At 34.6% G+C, this 22,329-nt stretch overlaps 1 protein-coding gene across 1 annotated transcript; it reads right to left on the bottom strand.

Annotated features, from left to right (window-relative positions):
* Positions 1–177: 177 nt before the first annotated feature.
* On the bottom strand, positions 178–21,839 carry DYNC2LI1 (dynein, cytoplasmic 2, light intermediate chain 1). Its single transcript, XM_010084973.1, has 12 exons — positions 21,724–21,839; positions 20,453–20,487; positions 20,001–20,070; positions 18,892–18,980; positions 16,596–16,782; positions 14,181–14,249; positions 12,777–12,854; positions 11,153–11,229; positions 10,725–10,795; positions 10,178–10,275; positions 8,245–8,337; positions 178–534 (listed from the first exon to the last, which is right to left on the bottom strand). The coding sequence occupies exons 1-12, from the start codon at positions 21,739–21,741 to the stop codon at positions 469–471; spliced, it is 951 nt and encodes a 316-aa protein (XP_010083275.1). The 5' UTR covers positions 21,742–21,839; the 3' UTR covers positions 178–468.
* Between the last annotated feature and the right edge of the window lie 490 nt (positions 21,840–22,329).

The raw sequence follows: 22,329 nt of genomic DNA, 5'->3' as shown, positions 1-22,329 counted from the left end.
GATGCAAATCTATTCTTAAGCTTTGCTTTTGAATTATATATGCAAGGAACAAGGAAAAGATGCCTAGCATACTTTACTATGCAGTTTCACGTTTTGGATGTAAAAACTTCTTTATATTTAATTACATGTTAGGGCAGACGCATTCAAAAATAAATCAAATAATGTGTTATAAAACAGGTAGAACTGACTAATGCCAGCCTTCATATTCAAAACCATCTGTGAATAATCTAGATTTTCTTTTTCCCCGCTTTTTAAAACTTTGTGTAAGTACCAAGATATACTTAAATTTGGACTGAACAAATAAACCAGCTATTTTTATTAAAAATAATAACAGGACTACTTAATAAATATTAATTTTGTAGTTTGATATTGTGTATTTTCAACTCCATCAGATTAAATTCTTAGTATAATGTTAAAATGATTAAATAATTTTGTAAATGTTAAACTGAAGACATCTATAGCAGTTCATCAATCAGGGTCAAAATCCATTTCCTTCCAGGATTTAGAGGCATTTCTTTTGTATTGTTCAAGCTCCTAAAAGAGAAACATACATACATATTAATCTAATCTCCTCATTATTAAAAGTCGTGATTCATACGTTAGCCACCTAAACATACATAAAGCATGTACAAACATCTTTCACTGTAGAAAAGAATGTACTATCTTTTTAAAATTTTAACAGAATTACAGTATAGGTGCTACAAATTTTGCCACCTTTGCTCTTGCACAGGGAACTAGATTTTATTTATTTAGGCCTAGATACTTGCTTTCTAGGGGAGAATAAATTTTGGGTGGAGTCTCAGATATTCAGTTTGAGGAACCAGGATCCCTGTGAAATACAGAAATGTAACACTACCTGTGTTTTAAAAACAGAAATCAGAAATTACCCAGCAGAAAATACGGTTTCACATGCATGAAGTCAGGGCCTTTCAAGAAGCAAAATGGATTGGTAACTCCTTAAGATTATACAAAAGCGACTAGAAGAACAAAAGGCTACTTTTTTTTTAAGCACAGGACTGAAATGAACTTCTGTAAGCTTATGCATCGCCAGTGGTGATAACTTAAGAGAGCTAACAAGAGGACCTTAGAAACCCCTGCAGAACACAGGCTTGTCCAGAAAGTAGTAAGCAGAAATATATTTTAGAGGAATGCAATGGGCGTTTAGGAAATTGACATATCATATCTATTCAATCTGTGGCACGGGATATTTGTGGAAATATTTAAATACTTTTTATCATTGAGGTTTTCCAGTAAGTATATTACTGATGACAGACAATTAAGCCATGCTTTTACTTTTGTTTTGTTTTTCAATTAGTAGTTTAAAATATTCTTTCAGGTGCTACTGTTTAGTAGATTGAAAAGTCAGCATCTGCCTGTAAAAATAAAATGCAAACCCAATGTGGTAATTAAAAATATGTATGTTCTAGACAGCAATTAGATTACTAAAAGCAAATAGAGGCTCTAATTGTGGAGGTATAAATAAAGTGAACTAGGTATGAAAGATGAGGCAACCTACATCACGCTACACTTGACATCAGCTGAGTACTAGCATGGCAGACAAATGATCTTGTTTCAGTCAAAAGTGCTACTGGGAATTTTGAAGCCTATATAATAAAAGGTTCCAGCAACAATATCAAACAATAACTTAATCTTCTGAATTTTATGTAGTGGTACATACCATCAGGAATTATTTCTGAAATTTTTTTCAGCAACAATTAATTTAGAAAGCACTACGATTGCTTTTTGTTCATTTAATAAGAAGGCTTCCAACATATTTGCAGGAAGATGATACTCTGATGAGACTGTTAGACCTAACCATGTACTGCTTGCAGTACAAAAAAAGTCATCATATCTTACTTAAATCGGGAAAAGAGGTGGACATAAACCAGTGATTAGTATAAATGTATCAGAGACCCTCAAAAGTGGGCGTGTGTTTTATATGATTGCTATTCTTATTTTAATAGAATGGACTTAACAGAGTAATGGAGATTTCACCGTAGGCATACAGACATCAGAACTGACAAAAATAAAATAATTCACACCTGGTGAATTTAACAGAAGTATTAGTTATCAATCCAGAGCACAGAGGGAAGAAGAAGAAAATAAAGGGCAGAGCAACAAAGAAATCATCATCTAAAACTTGTATGGAAATAATAAATGGAATTTTTTCTCTTTCTCAGGAAATCATTTCAGCAGCTTTGTCAGCAGTCCAAAATTGTCAGAAAGCACCACAGATTTATGGGCAGTAAGAGGATTTTTAATTAGTGCATATTCTTCATGTTGCTTGCAGGAGTCTTAGTTTTACAGTTAAGTAACTCATAGATGACTGACACAGAACATATTGTGTCCAGTCTAAATCTAGTAAGTTGCATTATTAAATACAACTCAAGTACTACTGAACTCTTCTATCTCTAAGCCAATCTTTACTCTGTATTTTCACTCCCTCATTATTAATATAAAGTAATTATGATCTTGGAACATACTGAACTGTTGGAAACTTGCCAACAGTTAGGAATAGAAAGAATACTGCTATACTTTAAGCAGCACATGTAACCTGATTTATGCTAAGTAAATAATTTCAATTTTAACAGCTTTCTCAAAGGCTACAGGAAGGGATAAAATTAGACAATGAAGTTTTACATATAAAGACAATGCTGTCTGGGGATCACGTCTATAGGTGTTGCCTAAATAATTAGCCTTACAGAGTTATCATGTGACTAAACTGTTTCGAGAAAGAGGTAGGTAATTTAGCAGAATTTATTTTGCTGTAAGTTTAGCTAGCTAGAGTCAATTCAGTGTAAAGGCAAGTTAAAACAATACAGAAATGCAAAGCAGCAAAACCACAGCATACATTAAACCTGTATAGCTATTCTACTACATACAGAAGTACAGAACAAAATGATAAATACTTATTTGGGAGACATATCTAGGTAAGATTAACATTTAAACAATGAGAAATGAAAGAAAGAAGGGATTAAATGGTAGGATATTTACAAAAAATAATATTTAAAAAATACAGTAATTCAGGAAGAAAAATGCTGTCAGGAAAGTACACTTCCTTAGTTCTCATGTAAAATAAAAAATAAAATAAATCCCAGAAATGTAATGGGAAAATCTTTCCAATACAGCTTAAAGATCACTGCAGAGACCCTTCTGAAAAAGGGTACCTTCCTGCTCATGAAGTCCTATACTACAAACATAGGCAGAATTCTGGAATATACTGTTACTATACAATCAGCTACAAGATCCTCTCTCCAAACTGAAAGAAGGTCCTGCAAAAGAATGTATCCCAAATATGCCAAAGTGTTCACGTTAGCACTATGCTTCCTTTGTTTTCTGGGTATCAAGTGTAGGGGGCACAGATTGGATTTACAAAGAATTAACAATTGCAGTTTAAATATGCTTCCAATGTGCTCTGAGTGCTTTAAACTTTATTAGTGCTAGCAGCTTGTCCTAGATGCCTCAACACTGGCATAAAGTGGATTTTTTTATTTTTTTTAACCTTAATGCTTCTGTACTTTTGTGTTTCTATGAATTCTTCACCTGTCAAATGGGGAAGATCTAATCTCACAGAGGGATTGGGAAGAAAGACTTAACTGATGTTTGTGAGGCACTCAGATAAGATAACATTACCAAACATTCTCAGAGGAAAAAAATTAATACTTTTGTGTTCATTGAAGTGTCTGAATGGCAGGTTGAGAAATAAGGTACACAAAGAATAAGGATGATGAAAAGAAGTCCTGAACAATTGAATTGAGACATCAGCAAAATAGTATACGATCATGTAATTAAAGACAATACTATAATGTCTACAAACAAGGAGGAAAAATTAAGATTGTAGGAAAAGCCTTAATTGTTGTATTTCCTCAGTTCTGAGGAACTGACATGACTTTAACTTTCTTATTTCATGCAGTTTCTTACTGAAAGTGCTCGCAGTCTGGAACGTGGTGAAAATAACCAAGAACTGAAACAAGGATTAAAAATCTTAAGCACCAAACTTCAGTAGAAAATTCAATAACAGTACTCTAATAATGCTCATAAAGTTGGTTTAAAAAATAAATCTTTTGTACCTATTTGGACATGCTTTCATGTGAAAACAAGAAAGCTTATTCTTGGGAGCTGAGTAAACATCCTAAATAACTTCTTCTCCACAATATGAAGACTAGCACTTCTCCTCCTCTGGAGAAAACAAAAGATGCTACTGCTCTGTTACCCATGCTAAGGTTCCTGTCATACTTCTCTGCCCAGTAACACTGGTCTGACCAAGAAGGTTCATCACATAATATGCAATCTTCTGTTTTGTTGAATGAGACTGAAATTGTCTCCTGATGTTCAGCAATATGGTCATGTCAGAGAAGCATGCTGAAAAAATATAGCTCTCATTCTGTTGGCCAACACAGTCCCAATCTCAATCAGGCTTCTGCAACTGTCACACTGAGATGACTTTTAGTTGTGAATGACATGGTTAATTAGGTCAGTCCTACTTTAGGGGAAATAGGACTACACTTGCTTGTGAGATGTTATAGAATCCCCTCTTCTGTTTAAGACTTGTTAAAGTCATCTTAACAGTTACAGCCCTGTATGTTGAGATCTGCTTCCATTACTTCTTGTTAGCTGACACCAAATGGCACCAGGCATCTACCCTTTTCTTTTTTTTATGAATGTACTTTATGGCATTAGGCTTCACCTAAAACTGGCACCAATCCCTAAAGTAATAGCTTTGTGTAACAAGGACCAGTCAGTGTGAACTTTGGCACTGGGTGACACTGACTTCTTGAGTACCTGACCGGGAGGTTATCCAATTCTTTCTTTGAGCTCAAGGTTAGCTTTATCATTTGCTTTAATGAATGAACCCTGCAGTCAAGTGTCCAGAAAAAGAGGTCCAAGCACCTATTTTGAGTATTAGCAGTACAAGGGGCATAATGGGACAGCTACGACCTGAAACAAACAAACCTTCAAAAAGACAGCTTAGGGTATTTACCTCTGTGGGAGAGAGCATTTCTAAAGGAAACAGCAGCCAGCCAGCCCCATGTGCCATCTCACTGCCACAACCATTTAGATAGAACTAAGGAAGAAGATGCTCATGCACTCCTAGGTGCTCACAGATGCAGGTGGTTTATGTGCAGCTCTAATCAACAATATAATTTAAAAATATCTCACTCTTAATTCAAGTTGCACGTTTACCTAAAGTGAAATTAAGGTGACCTTAAAGCATGAAAAGCCAACGAGCTAGCAGAGAATGGAGAGAAATGGATGACAAGTTTGCCACCTTGTTTATGTTTTACATGGCCTGTATGCATGTTTATAACATATGTACATGTTTAAGGCCTAATCATATGCAAAATGAATGTTTTTCTTGACTCTTGAAAGCCCTGCAAAGAGCACAAAATTCTAGTCATTCCCAGAGAGTATCTGCTAGTTAAGAAATACATTAAAAATGTAAATTCCAGAAAGGTCCCTGTGTTGTATTCTCTCTCTCAGAGCTTAACTCTAGAGAATGAAAAAGCAGTTAACAATTGCAACAACACTATTTCATATAAACCTGCACATTTTATGTCTGTGGGGTAAGAACTAGGAAAAGAATTCTAAGAGGACATAGAGGACATCTCTCTTTCTCAACTATCTTGAACAAAGGCACAGTGAGGAAAAGATCAGAGTCTTCCAGGTCTAGGAATAGAGTGGTAGGTCTCAGTTCACTCTGAAAATATTAGAGGCAAAAAAAATCTGGTCTAAAAGAAAACACTCTTGTGACAGAGTGCTGATGAGCTGGACTCTGAACTTCTACACCTAAAAAGTCTATCAGAGAAATACTAGCTGACAGCTAGGACATGCGAGTGAGCCAGGTACTTTCTGTACTTTTAATTTTTTTTAAAAAAAAACTGCTTTCTAATTTTATACTCAAGAATTTAACCTTTTACTCTGCTAGAGTGTACAAACCCTAGCTGCAGGCAAACCCTTCAACCAAGTTACAAAGTTGAAATTGGTTTAATTACTTTGTATTGCCACAGTTAGCTATAAGTGTCTTACAGTATTATTAAGCAGTCCTGATCAAGACTGAGTCAGATATGCTAGTTCTCCTATCAGACTCAGTGACAGGGGCTATATTTTGTTTTTGTTGTTATGTTTTTGTGTTTATTTTTCCTTTAAATCTTATCTTTGAGATAAACAAGCAAACTGGTTGTCACCTAGAGTCCAAAGTGGCATATTAATTAACTGAAAGTAACCAAGGAAAATGATAAGTATTTAAATGATATTAAAATATACACTGTCATCATATGAAACTTTCATTTTGCATTACGTCCCATGATTTCATTAGCAACATGTTGCATATTAATAATCTTAATATACAGTTCCTCCTACACAATAGGTATCATGAGACTCTATAAAGAATGTCAGACTTACGATACATCTACAATGTTGCTTTAAAAATAGGATTCTTGTGCCACTTTTTATATAACTGGGAAATCCAAAGACTTCAAGAATCACTGCAACTGGAGTTCTTTTCTTTTAGATGTATATTGCTTTTTTGGTGCATTTCAAATTGAATTAAATTCTTGGAGTACAAAACATTTTAATAATGTGCAAATAATCTTGTAATAATTGAACTTCACGATAGAGAAGTTTAGGAAATAGCTGCAGATAACAAAAGTAATTTTCTCTTTAATGCTCAAATTACTTGTAGTAGTCAAACTAAAAGAAGCTACACTGGTTTGCAATGCCCTTGAACAGATTAAGATTCTAAAAGCCTGTCTCTTTTGTTTAACAACAGAAAATTAATAATTTCCTGTATGATTCAATCAATATGAACCAGTATCTTCTTTTGCAAAACATGTGTTATCTAAAAATAACAAACCTAGTACACCATATAGTTATTTTGAGATATACAGATATACTGAGTATGACATTACGTTATAAATTCCAACAGCAATGTGCTTTACGAATTTTAATGATTTCTAAGACTGCTCTTGATGTATCAGAAATTGAGAACTGATGCCTACATTAACAGGATATTACAGGTAATGTGCAAGTTCAAAGACTGCAAGGGATTCTTGAAGTTGCTTTATTCTTTTACATTATTAATATATTTCTTTGGATCAGGTAACTACAGGTTTACCGCCTTATGCAATCTAACTAAACTCTACAAAAATGTGATAGCAGTAATAGTCTAATCCTTTGGCTTTATTTTACAAGCATGCAAAAAGATGAAATTTGCCATGGTATTTTAGGGTTAGTTGAGATTAACTGCAGTGCAATTCAATAAAACTGGCTTTCATCTTAAGCGTGTGGGTCTGTAAAAGCATGAGAGGTCTAGATTGGTACATTCCATCATCTTAAATGGCTGTTAGAAAAACCTCCTTTAACCACGGTAGCTTGGTCCACAAAGAAGTTAAATGGTGTGCGAATAGCCCACATTTAAGGTGTGAGAATAGAATGGAATGTTTCTCAGTCATTCTAGCAAAGTATTTTCTGTGTGTGAAACACACAGGAATGTATATGAAATAGAGTTTCCAGAGTAAGTCTGTGATACTTATTCCAAACAAAGAAAAATACACAAATCTTGGATTGCTTTTAACAGACCCATACCTATGATATGGATGAAGACTATATTAATAAGAAAAAACAAAAGACCCTTTCCCCACTAAATGCCTTTCCTGGAATTCAGGGGTTAAGCCAAATATCACTGTGTGGAATAATTATGTTCGCTCTGCTTAAGATAAAATGTACACAGCCTGCAAAATCAAGTCAGAAATGTTATAATCTCAGTCCCCTTTCCAGTTTAAATAAAATTTTTGAAGGAGGCAGACAAAAAAACCCAAGTAAACAGTCCCCACCCCAAACCTTGACACTGCTTCCTAGACTTCCTGCTAGTCAACACCCAAATAAGAGTACAGGGTGCAGAAATAAAGAAATCACTGCCAAGAAAGCTGCACAGCTTTGCTTCAATATTGTTTTAGTGAAATAATTCTGGAAGAGAGCTGGGGGAAAATTTGAATTATTTATTTCTAAAGAAAACGGAGCGCCAAAACTTGGAGATGTAACACTGCTCTACCTGCTTAATGTCAACCAATGGGGGGGAAAAAAAAAAAACAACAACAAACCAACCCAAACTACTAAGTTGAAAACTAAAGTTGAAGTTATTTAAAGTCAAAAAGGGGGCAATGAGTATATTCTACAATTAATTCAGCAATGCTGATGGTTCTGGAATACCTGACTGTGAACAGCAACTGGAGAACAACCACACACCTGGTTTTTCTGAGCTCTCATGACATCAACTTCATACTCAGCATATCGTGAATCCTGTGCAGGGTCCTTGGCATCTTGTAAATCGCAGAAACTCTAAAAGAAGAAATGATAAAAACCCAAGTGATAAAATTTATCTTCTGTTCTTTTAACGTGAGAATGCCACTCTGTAGACCTAGTGGAAGTATTTTGCTTTTAATACAAATGTATTAAAATCCTGCATTTATGGAAGAATTTTATGCTACAGGACACAGATTACATAAAAATATCCTATATATTATCTTAGATTGGTAAAATGATGAGAAGGTAATAGTGCAGTTAGATCTTAAAGGAAATAAAATATTCTTATTTGGTAGTTTATTATTCTCTCCTCAAAATGAAAATATCATGTCTGGCCCATGACATTCGTGTTAAGGTTGCTCTTGCTAGAGCATTTAATACTCAAGACTAGAATTCAGTTCTGGTTACCAGAAGCGTTACTTCAATATCTGAGTTTAAGTTTAGTTCCCAAGATATAAATACACTAAAAGAAAGAAACGCTATAGGAATTTTTTTTAAATGCTGTCCGCAGATTTCTCCTTACTCATAACAAATGTAAAGTAGCAATAAGACAATCATACAATTGATGTAATAAAATAAAGCAGAATTATAATTATTATTAGATAATTAGTTCAAAAAATAAATTTGCAATGCATAAAAATGGCTTTAAAGTTTAAAGCTTATTTTGGAACCAAACAGAAAACTGGGAATCAACTTGGCAAATCTTTTTTAATTAAACTGATACCTTAGAACACTGATGGAGCTTGCAAGATGAGAAATGTATTCATTTCTCCAGCTGCTTCACGGGGAGTTCAGGAGTTATGGCACAGGCAGCTGGGGAAGGTTCGTTCATTGTGTTTTAAAAGGCTATGAGCAAAAGTTATATGAAAAATAACAGTCCTGTATAGTTTTTTTAAAGTAAAGTTTAGTCTTTATCATATTGGGGCATACTGTAATGAGAACAGCATCTTAGTGATAATTCTTCTGGTCACAAACCACCTGAAATAATTTGTAGGCTTTGATATGTAGCAATCAAGTGAGTGGGAAAGGGTGAATTCAGACTCCTCCTCGCCAAGAATGGAGAGCCATAGACAGAAAACTAGAAAAAGCTGAGTTTGTGCACCATAATTCGAGGCACAGTTTCATAGCCCTGACTGACTTCCTTGCCTGTCCAGGTAAGCTGTAGGGCAGGAAATGGACTGAGAGTCAAGTACACAAAGAAAAAGCAGCAGCCTGTATTTGCTCAGATCAAATAGAAAAGACTTGGGATTTCCAACAACAATTACTTTTATTAAAAAGAAGTATTTGGGGGTTTGCCTCTTGGGACCAGATATTTTTGAAATATGTACAAGACTGATCACTATATAGGTGTCAAGGGCTTCTAATTATCTTGCAAATCCAACCACTTCTATAGCAAAATGACAGATTTTGGCAAGGAACTCAATCCACTGGCTTAACTCAAAACCTCATGCCCTAGGAGAACAAAGATCAGTAGCTTGCTACAGCCAGGAAGAGATCTCATCTTGGAACATCACTGTCACTTGGTTTAGGCATTAGGGAATACATCACCTTATAAAATACCTAAAGCGTTGAATATAGCTTGTCTCTCAATGTAATAAAAGGCAATGGTAGAACTTTGGAAAAAACAGAGGGTTACATCAGTACTTTTGTTACTACTAAATACAGGAAAATGACTGAAGATACAGAAGCTAATAATCAAAGCACCACTACATACAAATCTGTATCTTTTAAAAATGTATGAATTAAAGAGGTCGGAAGAAACAGAACTGCTAAGTGAGATGGAAATTCCAGTGACTGGACTTGAAAGACAAAATTTAGTAGTGATATTACTACTATTCTATGAGAAAAAAAAGCTGTGCAGAAGACATGTACCCACCTTGGGAGGAAATGTTTTCTCAAATACTTTTTTCCACAGTTCCAACGGTGTGTTTGCACGCATCTTTCCAATATCACTGTCAGAGGCAGGTGGTGGTCCTACAGGTTACAGCACAGCGCAAAGTCATACAAGTATGTTGTCATAGCAACATAAATTATCAAAGCATTTTGGATAGTGATCCATCTAATTTAATATTTTATCTTCTACAGTGACAAGCAGCAACAAGTTTGAAAAAAAATTGATCTACCATAAAATGGGCTGTGTGGTATTGTATATTATATTTTCTTTTAGATCTAAGCTTGTTGGTACTTTACTATTTGAAGTTGTGCAAATAATTTATTAAACTAGCTAACAAAACTGCACAAGTAATTCTCAATAATATAAATAATGAATTTAATTTTAAGCTTTCTAAGCCATTTCCTTCAATAATCTGTTAAAACAGATGCTGATGTGCTATAATTTAACTTTATTTTTTATTTGCCTAAATTTTTTTTCTCATTTTCAAAAACAATTAAGCAACAAACAAATTAACGGGAAATGTCCTAACCTATTTGGCTCAGCGAATCCAGGCCTGCTGGTATAAACAGAGGTTTGCTGTGATCCACTGATACAGACTTACTAAACAGAAAAAAGAAAACATATCAAGTGAGCATTTAGCAATCAATGAAAAATGACATTATTCTAGCCAAGCCTAGACTCTTACTGGGCTTTGCATAAAAATACATGTAAATAAAAATCTGTTCAATTCTGGCAGTGATCATGTTTCTAATCCATTAGTTTGGGGATTAAAACCAAGGAGTTATCTCTGTCGTGTGCAGAGATTGGCAGCTGAGACACAGGAGTAAAAGTCCATGAACAAGAATTTTTCAGAGATCATATTTAAGAAAAAAAATGTTTTGGTGATTAAAATATTTTGCATTAAGTACTTTTAGACTCTGAGCAAGACATTTACTAGTTTGACAATAATTATGTTACCTTTTGTCATATCCAAATGCCAAGTGATTAATAAGAACACGGGCTTTCAGCAGGAGAGCCTCAGATTTACTGGTAAACTAAATTAATCAGAAGACAAAATATACATTATAATCTTCCATCACAGAAATATTACATTATGTCATCTGCATAGAGGATTTCTGATGGACCCTGGCTAATTCCAGATCTCAACAGATTTGGTATATGTCTACTGAATTTACTAGAATAAAAATATCACCCTCCCTTTCTAATAAATGAATGTATTTGTCACTGAATATATAGATCAAGAAAGATTAAATGAAAAATAGCATAAAGACTAAATGTTAAAATATTGATTCACAACTTTTTAAATATGCACAGTAAGAGATACAGATCTTTTGCCCAAGACTAATGAGTTATAAAGATTTTAAACTATTTAAAAAATATCCAGAATACCATAAACATTTAGAAATGTAATGCATAACTATAAAATTGTTTACACATCATAAAAAGCAGCTTGATAGTGGCAGAACTGGTACAGATTTATCAAAAAGCAGCTCCCAGAATATCTTCTCAAACAGCATACTTATTCATGTCTAAGGGCTTTTTTTATCCTAACATTCATGTCTTTGAAAAAGGAGTCAGATCCCTACTGTGGGAAATGAAATTTCTCCCACCCATTTCAATTGGAATCAGGATTTAGCAGCCAGAGTTTTAGGCTCCTAGGTTTTCACTTTTAATTAAAATGATGCTTAAATACTTTTTAAAAAAATTTAAATCAAGACAGTTGTATCCTCAGTTAACAAAAGATGAATTCACATGTCAAAGTACAAAAGCTGTACAATTTTACATGGATGCAAAAGGACATGCTGTGATTATAGCAATTTAAAGCAGGCATAAGTAGTTTGGTAATAAAAATAAGCCACTAGTAAATATTATTTATTACATAAATGATGGTTGATGCAAATAAAACCATCTTCTGACGTAGAAAGAGCCCAAGAGGCAGCTTTTTTGGATTGTGAACCTGAGCATGCATGTTTCTGCCTTTACTCAGGAGATGATTTGCCGAACTCAAAATCAATCTATATACCCACATAAATACTTCATTGTCCTTATTGTTGGCAGTTCCTACTCATTGCTGTAAAAAAAAAAATCCCTGCTTTTATTTTTCTACACCGTAAGTGTGGTCATCTGGTATGCTTAAACTGCTGTGAAGACAAGCCCTTGGATCTAAGTTTTTTTAATCTACTAAATCCAGGTCACTAGACGTAAATCCATGCTTCTACCAAAAAGGCCAGTTCTCTAATTCTATCAAGGGCGATCACTTTTTCCCATCCTCCTTTCTTGTACCAAAAAAATTTTGCCACACTTGCAGTAAACTCAATAGGGGAACTGAGTTTGCTAACAGATAACTAGTTTTTGCTGATATTAGGAATTATGTAGTTTGTTCACAAGATATATTGATCCATCCCCTGCCAATACCTGTAATCTGTTTGTTTGTCAGATTAGCTCATGAAGAAAGCTCCTGTAAAACCAATTAAATTCCATTATCTCTAGGAGTTTTACATTTCTATTTTTAAAAATATTGTTTTGTAACCCTAATATTGCTCATCTTCTCTATCCTTAGTTAGAAAGTGAATATACACACCACTAATGATGCTCCATAATAATGTGAAACAAATCGAAGTGTCTTGCTTATTATTTTCCTCATTTCAGAGTCAAACTCCTGAAAAAGTTGATATCAGAACATATACATAAGAAACAAAAAACAAAATAGTAAAGCTGGAACTTTTCATTTTTTGTATAAATTGCAATGCACTTAGGCTACAATATATGAGGCTTTCAGCTGTCAGCATAATTATATCTTAAGACAGAATCAGTAACAGCCTACTCCGAAAAGAAATGTCACAATTTCCCTTTGTTTCTCTTTTACAGAGAGAGCCTAATTCAGGCAATATCTTAGTCCAGAAAAAGCTTCTTAATTGGGAATGTGTATTCAATTTTCAACTAATTTGTTTCATTTTGTTTTAATATTTTAGAAGTGGAAATACTGCTTACTAAAAGAAGAAGGATTTTTTTTTGCTTTTTGTGAAAATATTTAACTTTCAGTAAACTTTTGGGTATATGTTTTCTAAATCCTAATAACTGCAGTATGTGAAAGATGCATAAAAATACCTTTTCATCAAGGTTTCTTTAATATAAGATGATACAGATGGCCTTCCCTGGATAAAGTGGGCAAAAACCTGGTCCCAGTGAAGCCTGCAGGAGTCTGTCCATAGACCCCAATGGAATTAGACCATTATTCTGTGCTTATTACATCAGTCACTGATTTTTAAAGAGGACATGGCTCAGCGGAAAGCCTCTGTATGAAAGAAGGCACAGTACCTTATTAATAAAGAATTTAATAACTCACAGAGTCAGCCAAGTATCAATGTATCACTATGTAGTCATCCAGAGAAGCACAGGCTGCCAGCACGGCAGCTAAAAATCAAACATTCTGTTCTAGTTTCTCATTATCAAGTGCTGCTTGAAAATTGAGTATTCGTTTGTTTAGATTTTTAACATCCCAGGAAAGAATCCAGCAGTACTATGACATTTCTTTCCTCTCCTCCCTGAAAGATGCAACTGCACACTTGTCTTTAAAAACTTAATGGGTACTTTCAAAAAGTTCCAGATTGAAAAGATAGCTTACTGTTCATGTTGCCACAACTATCAAAAATCTGACCAGCTGACATGAGACGCCATACAGTTACAGCTGCTGTCAGTAGGGAAGGAAACATGGGACTGGATTTCTCTCATTATAAAAGAAAGTAATCAATATGATGTTTTCTTGTGTCCCTTATTGGTCTGCAGCAACTTCTATGTCAAGACTTTCCAAGTGTATTTCAAATATCATCAGCTTGGGAGCATTCTGTGAAAGAATGACAGTATGCCATTGGATGGAAAGACTTTTTTTTTTGTGGTGGAAGGCTAACCGGCCATACTTTTGTTCAAACTATTACTGTTACATTACAAAGAATCTTTTCATTATTAAAAAAATATAATTACTTACATTAAAAATATCATATTTGCTTCCAATTATCACCAAGGGTATTGGAAAAGGGTCAACTAACTCATAATCCTATTAAACAGATATTTGACAGTTAAGCAGTGTAAACAAATTGTAGAAGATTGCAACAGTTAAAACAACTGAAAGGAGGCAAAATTAATTCACAGAAGACAAGGTCTATTTTTTCAAAACCTTAATTTGGATGAATAAACTTTAATGCAATATCCATATTCTACAATTTTCTCATTTTCTTCATAAACGGTCAGGAAATAATGCCTCTGAGTAGTCAGAACACTTATTGACAAAAAAGGGTTCTTGCACTACATACTCCAGCTCCAACATTAGATGGGAAGGGAAAGGGGGAAAACCCCCATTAATTCACAGAACAACTGCCAGTTTATTAGTAGAATTGGCGCTGTGACATATTCCCCCTCCTTGTGTCATACCCAAAGTAATACAGTCAAAAGCTCAAGAAAATTAAAGTGAATTATTTGCTTGTGTCACACATCTGCCCTCCCCACACCATGTTTTCCAAACCCTTTAAAAAATATTTAATGTGATTTTCAAATGTTTGATATGTGCAGAAAGAGGAAAATGTCACCTAACAATCATGTAAGTGCAAACCAGTACCAATGGAAGAAAATAGCTCTGGGCATGTGGAAGATTTAACTGTTAACTCTTTAACCTCTGATAAAGGTTTTAATAAGTAGATTACAATAATTCTCACATTATCTGGAAGGTTTTCCTGTAGTCTACATGGGATGAGACTATCCCTTCCAGTGTTCATGCAGTGATTTAGTCAAGCTGCTTTTGTTCCAGCAGAGTGGAAAAGAGATGTGTTGTAGCAGATGTTGACCTCAGTGTTCCCTTCTAAAGCCAATTATTTCACATACAGGTTAAATGACAGTATATTAGTGCTAGTTTCTTAACTAAGAAAAAACTTAATTTGGGATAACATCAGAAACATTAAAACTGGCATACTGAACCCTGTTCATCTTTTTACCATGGATTCAACTTTTGACTATGGACTACTTTAGGTGCATTCAGCCTTTTTAAACAAGGTCTGCACTTGATATATTTATGCTTTACCATCATAGCCAATATCTTTTATCCAGGTTAGTGGAATATATCTAATCCTTAAAAAAAACCCTCTAAGAACCTCATCAATTCCTGTTTAACATAAAAATATGGTAAGCTATAAAGGCAAATAATCTCTGTAAACTGTCATTTAATTTGTGGACTATAAAAGACAGTATTTCCTTCCACAAAATTGACAGTTTTTTCTTGAAAAATGATGAAAGTTTAAAGAGAGCCCAGGAGTAACATAACATTTTGTTTGCATCCTTTCTGGCTTTGATAATGAAGGCTGAATAGAAATTCTAGTTTAAAAGGTATAATTGTGTTCCCTACAGTGCAAGTATAACAGGTCTTCTCCTATTAACAATTAATGGTGTTGCTCTTTTTACTTATTGAAGAAAGGTTGCGGTTTTATGATATGTAAGCCCCTACCTGTAAACTTGACACTGTGGTCATGATTTGTTGCCAAGTGTGCTTGTAGGCATTTACTTTTTGTGAATTACCTTTTCTAAAAGTAAAAGCTGCAATCATAAGCCAGCAGATCTCAAACCCCATACTCTACATCTGCTGAGTGTTGCATATGTTGCTTTCTCAAAAAATTTAAGTTACTTTTCCATTTTTGAGCTATATAAGCATTGACCGTATTGCAGCATTTTATAAAAGTTAGAGTAACTAGACTTACGTGCCAGGTCTTTGAATTGTTGAATACTTATTTATGCATTATATGCACACAACATTTGCAGAGGTTTAATGCACAATGACTTTTCATTTCTATTACGCATAATCTAGTTTAGCTTTTCCAGAGATTTAGTTAGCAATTATGTTTAAAGGACTGATGTTAACATTTCTGAAACTTTATAATTTAATTAGTTGTCAGATTATCAAAAGGCATTGAGTTTGTGATAGACATTTAAATAAATGCAAAGTATATAGTCATGTTGATGGCTGTTATAACTATATTCTTTGCTTAAATTTGTACCTTCAGCTAGTCTCTTGCTAGATGACTTTTGTACATTCTAGTTTTCATCTTCATTTTAAAAAGATGAGGGGGGAAAAAAGCAAACTACTACTCTAAAACCATTTCTTTTGATTGGTGTAACATGCCATAACAATCACATTAGATATCTAACAAAAAGATATAAGAAACCTTCTTTCCTTGTTTCTGCTCTTATTGAATTTTTATTAAATTGCTATAATTTTCTAGTGAACAGGTTCATCTACATCAAAGGGATTTTCAGTCATGCATAAAAATCTAGAAGAGTTGTTTATGATTTTCAAAAGCATTATCTTTAACTGTATAAAGGCCTGTGACATCTGGAGAAAATATTAGAAGTAACTTACTGGATGATCCCTGTGCAGATTGTTCCACATCCTCTGTTTAATTTCAGTAGCTACTTCAGGACTTGTCTTTTGCAGTTTGGTTAAAATTTTGTTCACGTGGTTCCTGGTGACCTGCAGAAGTTTCTCCATAGTAGTCCAGAGTTCATTAGGTTTGGACAAATCCAATACAAGAACTACAGCAAATGATCTATTAAAAAGGCATTATTTGGTCAAATATTTAGCTCATAAGACAATTAACATTTTTATGTACAACCATGCCAGTAGTACAAATGGTGAAAGCAACAAACATGAAAATAAAAATGCTAAGATAGAATTAAAGGTGACAGCAAAGGGAGATGTTTTTTAAGGATACTCAGCCCTGAAGAAACCCTTCCACGGTCTCTTCTTCAGAACTATTACTTTGGCAACATTCCATCAGAGGTTTTGAGGGATTTTATACATCAAATTCTGTTTCTGGAAACTTTGTTTCAAATGAACAAAATATGCAAATATCCTGAGCCCACTTAGCTCCTTCCTGTGTGTCTGGGCACTTAAGACTATCAGGTATCCCTGCCATCCCATAATTCCACAATCCCAGATGAAGCAATGTTAGCAAATGGTTAGGATCTTTCCTAACCATTATGTATTAAGTTCTATACTTTCGTTATTCTTTTGTAATAGGAAATGGAAAAAAATTTTTAAGGGCAAGATTCTGTGCAATGGACTGTGCTCATTAGCTGAAACTTCAAATACGAAAGTCTTCTGCACGACAAACAGAAGTCAGAGTACTCAAGACATACTTAGCAACTACCAGGCTTTTAAAGGTGGATTATGATGACAAATGTTTTATATATAAACTCCTCTCCTCCCAAAACTCTAACTACATTAAAGTGCAACTGTAAAGAACATTGCAAATGCAGCCATTTGAATGGATGCAATCATTCTTTCACATTCCATCCTGACTTGAAAAGGGGGATTCCAGACCAGAGTGGCGTTAGAAAGACTACACAGCAAAGCAGATGTCCAATTTCACTTTAAAATGCTGGGCAAGGGAAATCTGGTGAAAAGTCTCTTGGTGAAATTAGATATAGCTCATGGAACTTTTAAATAAGCAAACTGCTTGGCTACAGATAGATGAGAAAACCAGGAAAAAGCACTTAAATTGAAATGGTACAATTATGTTAAAATATTGTTTTATGAACACAAGTGGTCTTACAGATCAGTGTTGCTATCCCACAAAGAATCTTAAGTTCATCTGCATCAGAAGATTCATTCCCAGTAAAAAGGGAAGAAAAGACTCATGGAGGGGGAGCTTAGTTAAGTTCATTTAGACAGCAGTTGAAAAATGATAGTTGATTTTTTTCCCCAAGCACTCCCAGAAACACAAAGTGTCATATGCCAGAAGTGTTGTGTTTTTTTTTTTTATTCCTTCTGCATTAGCCTCTCACTAAATAATGGTATTATCTCAATAGCCAGAGGTACATGATAAAAATGGTAACCTTCCTTGCTTCTTTTTTTTTCCCACCGAAGTTAAAACTCACTACCAAAGAAATAAAGCAATGCATCATAATACAAAATGTATCTTTTGATCCTTTTCTCCCCTTCCACTTTTAACTCCATCTTCCCTAACCAAAAAAAAAAACTCAACATAAAACATGCCCCCATGACCTTCATGCAACTATTCTTCATCAATTTTTTCTTCCTATGCTATTTCATCACTTTTATGGATTTTTCTCACTACATTCTCCTAATTCTCTCTAAATTCTTGTTTCCTTTTGTCTTCAAATAATTTCAATAGTTTTAGTCCCTCTCAGAAACATCATCTCATTTGTATGATATCCTTATCAGATTGTCACTTCACTTCCTAAAAAGTTTTTTTTCCACAGTTTTTTGCCTTCTTTTTCACCCTAAAATACTGCCCCTCACAGAGATAGCATCTATGTTTGCATACTGAAGTAGGAATCCAGATTTCATTTTTTGTATGCCCCAAAGTTGCTTTTTCTGCTGTTTCACTGAGCATCAAGACTCTATGTCTTATCTTTTTCTGTATCTCTTGTTCTATTACTTAAGACCAACCCATTTCCTTCATGTTATTACTTTCTCTTGTTGTTGGAGATTGCTAAGAACGCGGCTTATTAGGAGAAAACCATCCTAAGAAAGGTCAGAGTATCAGTGGTATTACCATGAATTTTAGAAAAATTCATAAAAGTTCTATCTTACATTTTGAAAGAGTTTTCCACAATGAAAGGTCTAGAGATTTAGTTATGTTTGAAGGAAAGCTGAAATTAACTTTGGAATTGTAATATTCATCACTTACGTTATGTTGTTACTAGTGATTGGTATTCGAATCAGTTCCAGTAATGAGGTTCCACCACCCAGTTCCCAAAAATGAGCTATATCTTTAGGCTGTAGAAGAGGTTTTTTTATGTTAGAAATGTGTGCTTCCATGCAACACCAAGTGAAGATCTTCATCTGATGAACTGACTTTTCATGCAAGTGACTCAGAACAAGAGCATATATTTTATTACTAGGATTTTCTAAAAAGCAAAACCAAACAAAAAAAAGCCCAGCTTCAAGAAATCCCTTACAACACTTACGAAAAACTCTTGGCATACCTATGACTGTCTTGATAAATGACTGTGGCAAAATAAAAAATTCAGGAAGCAGCACGATTAATGAAAAACATAAACAAAAAGAAGGGGAAGAGAACCTGATTTTTTTATTGCAGCTCAAGACTAACGCTTTTTGAGAAGTTTGCAACAGGAAAAGTAATGAATCTCTACCTTTGCATTTAGTTTCTGGGAAAAGCTTTAAGTGATTTTTATCTTTCTGACAGAGTCAGGTTTTCCACTCCCTGCTTCAGTAACAGAAACAGCAATTACCTGCAGTAATTGTTACTGCTGCTGGGCAGTGTTGTACTGTGAGTGGGAATAGGTTCAATGTTTCTGCTAACATAATCTCCAGTGCAAAATATAGCTACATGGACACAAACCCCCAAAATGTAATTATTATTTAACATCCTCTAAAATGACTGTTTCTCTCATAAAAATGGTTGTAAAGTATCTTCATTGGTTTGTACCCATTTTGCATTTTAAAGAGAAAGTTAAAAGCATGCATCCTATGTTACTCAAGCATGACACACAAAGTAGTTTTTATAAATGAATCTGATTGCTTTGTGTTATACTTTGGTCTCTTATCTACTGCATTTTAGTGAGAAGGAAAAACATATTACAGATTAAAATACAGAATTATGCTAGTTAATTTGAATAAAATGATATTCAAAAAACCCTTTTTGTTTCACAAACAATAAGCTAAAAACCCTATGGTTCTTATAAAAATAATGTGTTTTATTTTTATGTATATGTGTGTGTATATGTATCTATATACACCTAAAGATATAGCAAACTATACTTTTGAGATACTCACTGTATTGTGTCTCCTTGCCCTTCTTCCAAAAGTGTATTCCAAGGCTAATGTTGGCTTTGGGATTTCTTCCCTATGCAAGGAAAAATTACTTCATTTTGTCAGGATTCTCTAAGTAAAGAAAGTTAATTTTACTTTTAGTAAATTATCAGTCAGTTCAGAATTTGGCTTAGAAGCAGCAATACAGAGAGGACACTTTAAGACAATGGGCCTCAGTTGCTGAAAAGGGAAGTAGCAGCACCAATCTGAATAGCCATTAAAGCTCTCTAATACTGGAGAAGGACTGAAGGGGTCAGACAACAGACAGTAATGAAGGGAAATCAGTTTATCTGTAAGTGATCAATGGCTCACAGGAGACATCTATATACATACATTAGGAACTATCAGAAAATGTAACTGTTCACATACAATTCTAATCCACAGTTGAAAAATACTTTAAAAAATTTAACACGTACCTCTCAAGACACCTCAGTATAATAGTGGTCTTTCCCTGGAAATTCAAACAAAAGAACACTACTGTACTGTCATTAAAGCAAAATAAGTTGTATTGCTAAATGAAACTCACACACTTAAAATTCCAATAATAAAGTACCAGAAAAATGTAAACTCATGTAATTGTTTGTAGCCTTATAGTGGAAACTTAACTGCCAACTTTCTGTCAGAATCAAGTTACACTACCATTAGTATAATTATAAACTAATAGAGATGACAAATACAGTAACAGGAATAGTGTGCTTAAAATTAGACACTAGTGATCAACCTAGCCAACTCTCTTAAACTGTTTAACAGTTTTTAATTATTAATAACACTGTTATTTACTGTTTGGTTTTCACTAGAATTAAATTTTTACTGATGAGACAGAAATAAAAAGAATGCCTAAGATACAAATAAACAGCCAGAAAAATACGTCTTTATGCTGTTGAAATTCAGATACTGAATACCATGCCATGCTGAAGGGGCTAGCACTTCTACAGTTTAGTCCCATGTCCTTTCCTATCTCAAAAATAATTGAATTTCAGGTAAATCTGAAATCTGGTAAAGTCATTGTATTTTCTCTGAAAAAAGTATTTTAAAAACTGCTGATCAGAGGTTGTACATATACCAATCTTCCCAAATAAAAATTGTATTTTTAAAAATATTACCTACTTGGTCAAAAAGGCAAATGTTTCCTTATTTACTTTTCCAATAAATATTGACAGAAGAAAAATATGAAATTACTAATGACCCACCTTACGGGACAATGAGGTAAAACAACCTCAGACATGTAGAATCATGAGCTGGCCATCACTGATAACACGTTAAAATCTATCTGCATAGATGCAGACACAATTCATAGCAGGATGCCAAAACCCTTAATTTGCAACAAAACTGGTATCAATGCCCTTAAATTGGATTGTTACCAGTTAAACCTCTACAAGGGGAAATTTGACATGTCAAACAACTAAAGAGGGTAGCATTAGTTCTAGCAATTACTTTAAAAAAATAATGAAGCCAAACCTCAAAGAATTAGCACATTATTGATTTTGACTCTCTAAACATAAACTTGAACTTCTGAGTTGTAATAATAACCAGTTGGTCCACACTCTGTGGAATGTGTGCTGTGCAGAATCAGAACATGAAGTATTTTGTCTTTAGAAGAATTAAGTGGGCCACATACTTATCAGATATTTTCCTGACACAAGCTGTGTTCACAGAAAGCACAGAATCATACAGTATTTAGCATTACCCCATTTTTGTTTCCCATAAATAATATTGATTTTTCCCAAGCTTCCACATGCTTGCTGTCCTCATCAGGGTCTTCTCTCTTCTCCACCTCAGCTATAGCAAGATCCCATAAAGTATCACTAGTTGGAAAAAACAAAGAGTGTAATTAGAGAGAAACAATGGACTCTAGACCATAATTCCTGAAAATACTGAAATAGAGAAATAAAGAGTATTGCAGTTTATTATTATTATTTCACATCACATGCCCTCTGCTTGCACTTCTTTTAACAAAACCGAGTTAAATAAAAATTCCTCGGGTAAACCCTACAGGCACTAGTAGCACAGGTGGCTTTGTTTTGAGTACGTTTGAGACACCTTTAAAAGGTTTTTTAAGAACTGAGGCTTCCCCCGGCACCCTGTGGGTCGGGCTGGCAGAGTCTGGAGCCAGGAGCTCCCGGCCGCCGGGACCGGAGGGGCCGCTGAGGGGCCGGGGGCTCAGGACCTGCCCTCGGTGTCCCGGGGAAGCTACTGCTCGGGGCAGGGAGGGCTTCTCCTCCTCGGGCTCCCTCAGGGCCACCTGCAGGACGGTGGGTTCGGCCTCCCCCTTCTCTATGGGGTCCCAAACAGG

This window comes from Pterocles gutturalis, unplaced genomic scaffold (assembly GCF_000699245.1).
Source record: "Pterocles gutturalis isolate BGI_N339 unplaced genomic scaffold, ASM69924v1 scaffold43046, whole genome shotgun sequence".
Classification (NCBI taxonomy): Eukaryota; Metazoa; Chordata; class Aves; order Pterocliformes; family Pteroclidae; genus Pterocles; species Pterocles gutturalis.
The sequence above is the reverse complement of the archived record's forward strand: the minus strand, read 5'-3'. Positions and strand labels throughout refer to the sequence as shown.

Excerpts from the sequence above, each read along its gene's own strand:
- DYNC2LI1 (XM_010084973.1), bottom strand. Across the intron at positions 16,783-18,891 it reads ATCACTAGTAACAACATAAC|ATCATTTGCTGTAGTTCTTG; the intron begins GTAAGTGATGAA and ends CCTTTTTAATAG. Across the intron at positions 10,276-10,724 it reads GGATTCGCTGAGCCAAATAG|GACCACCACCTGCCTCTGAC; the intron begins GTTAGGACATTT and ends TGTAACCTGTAG.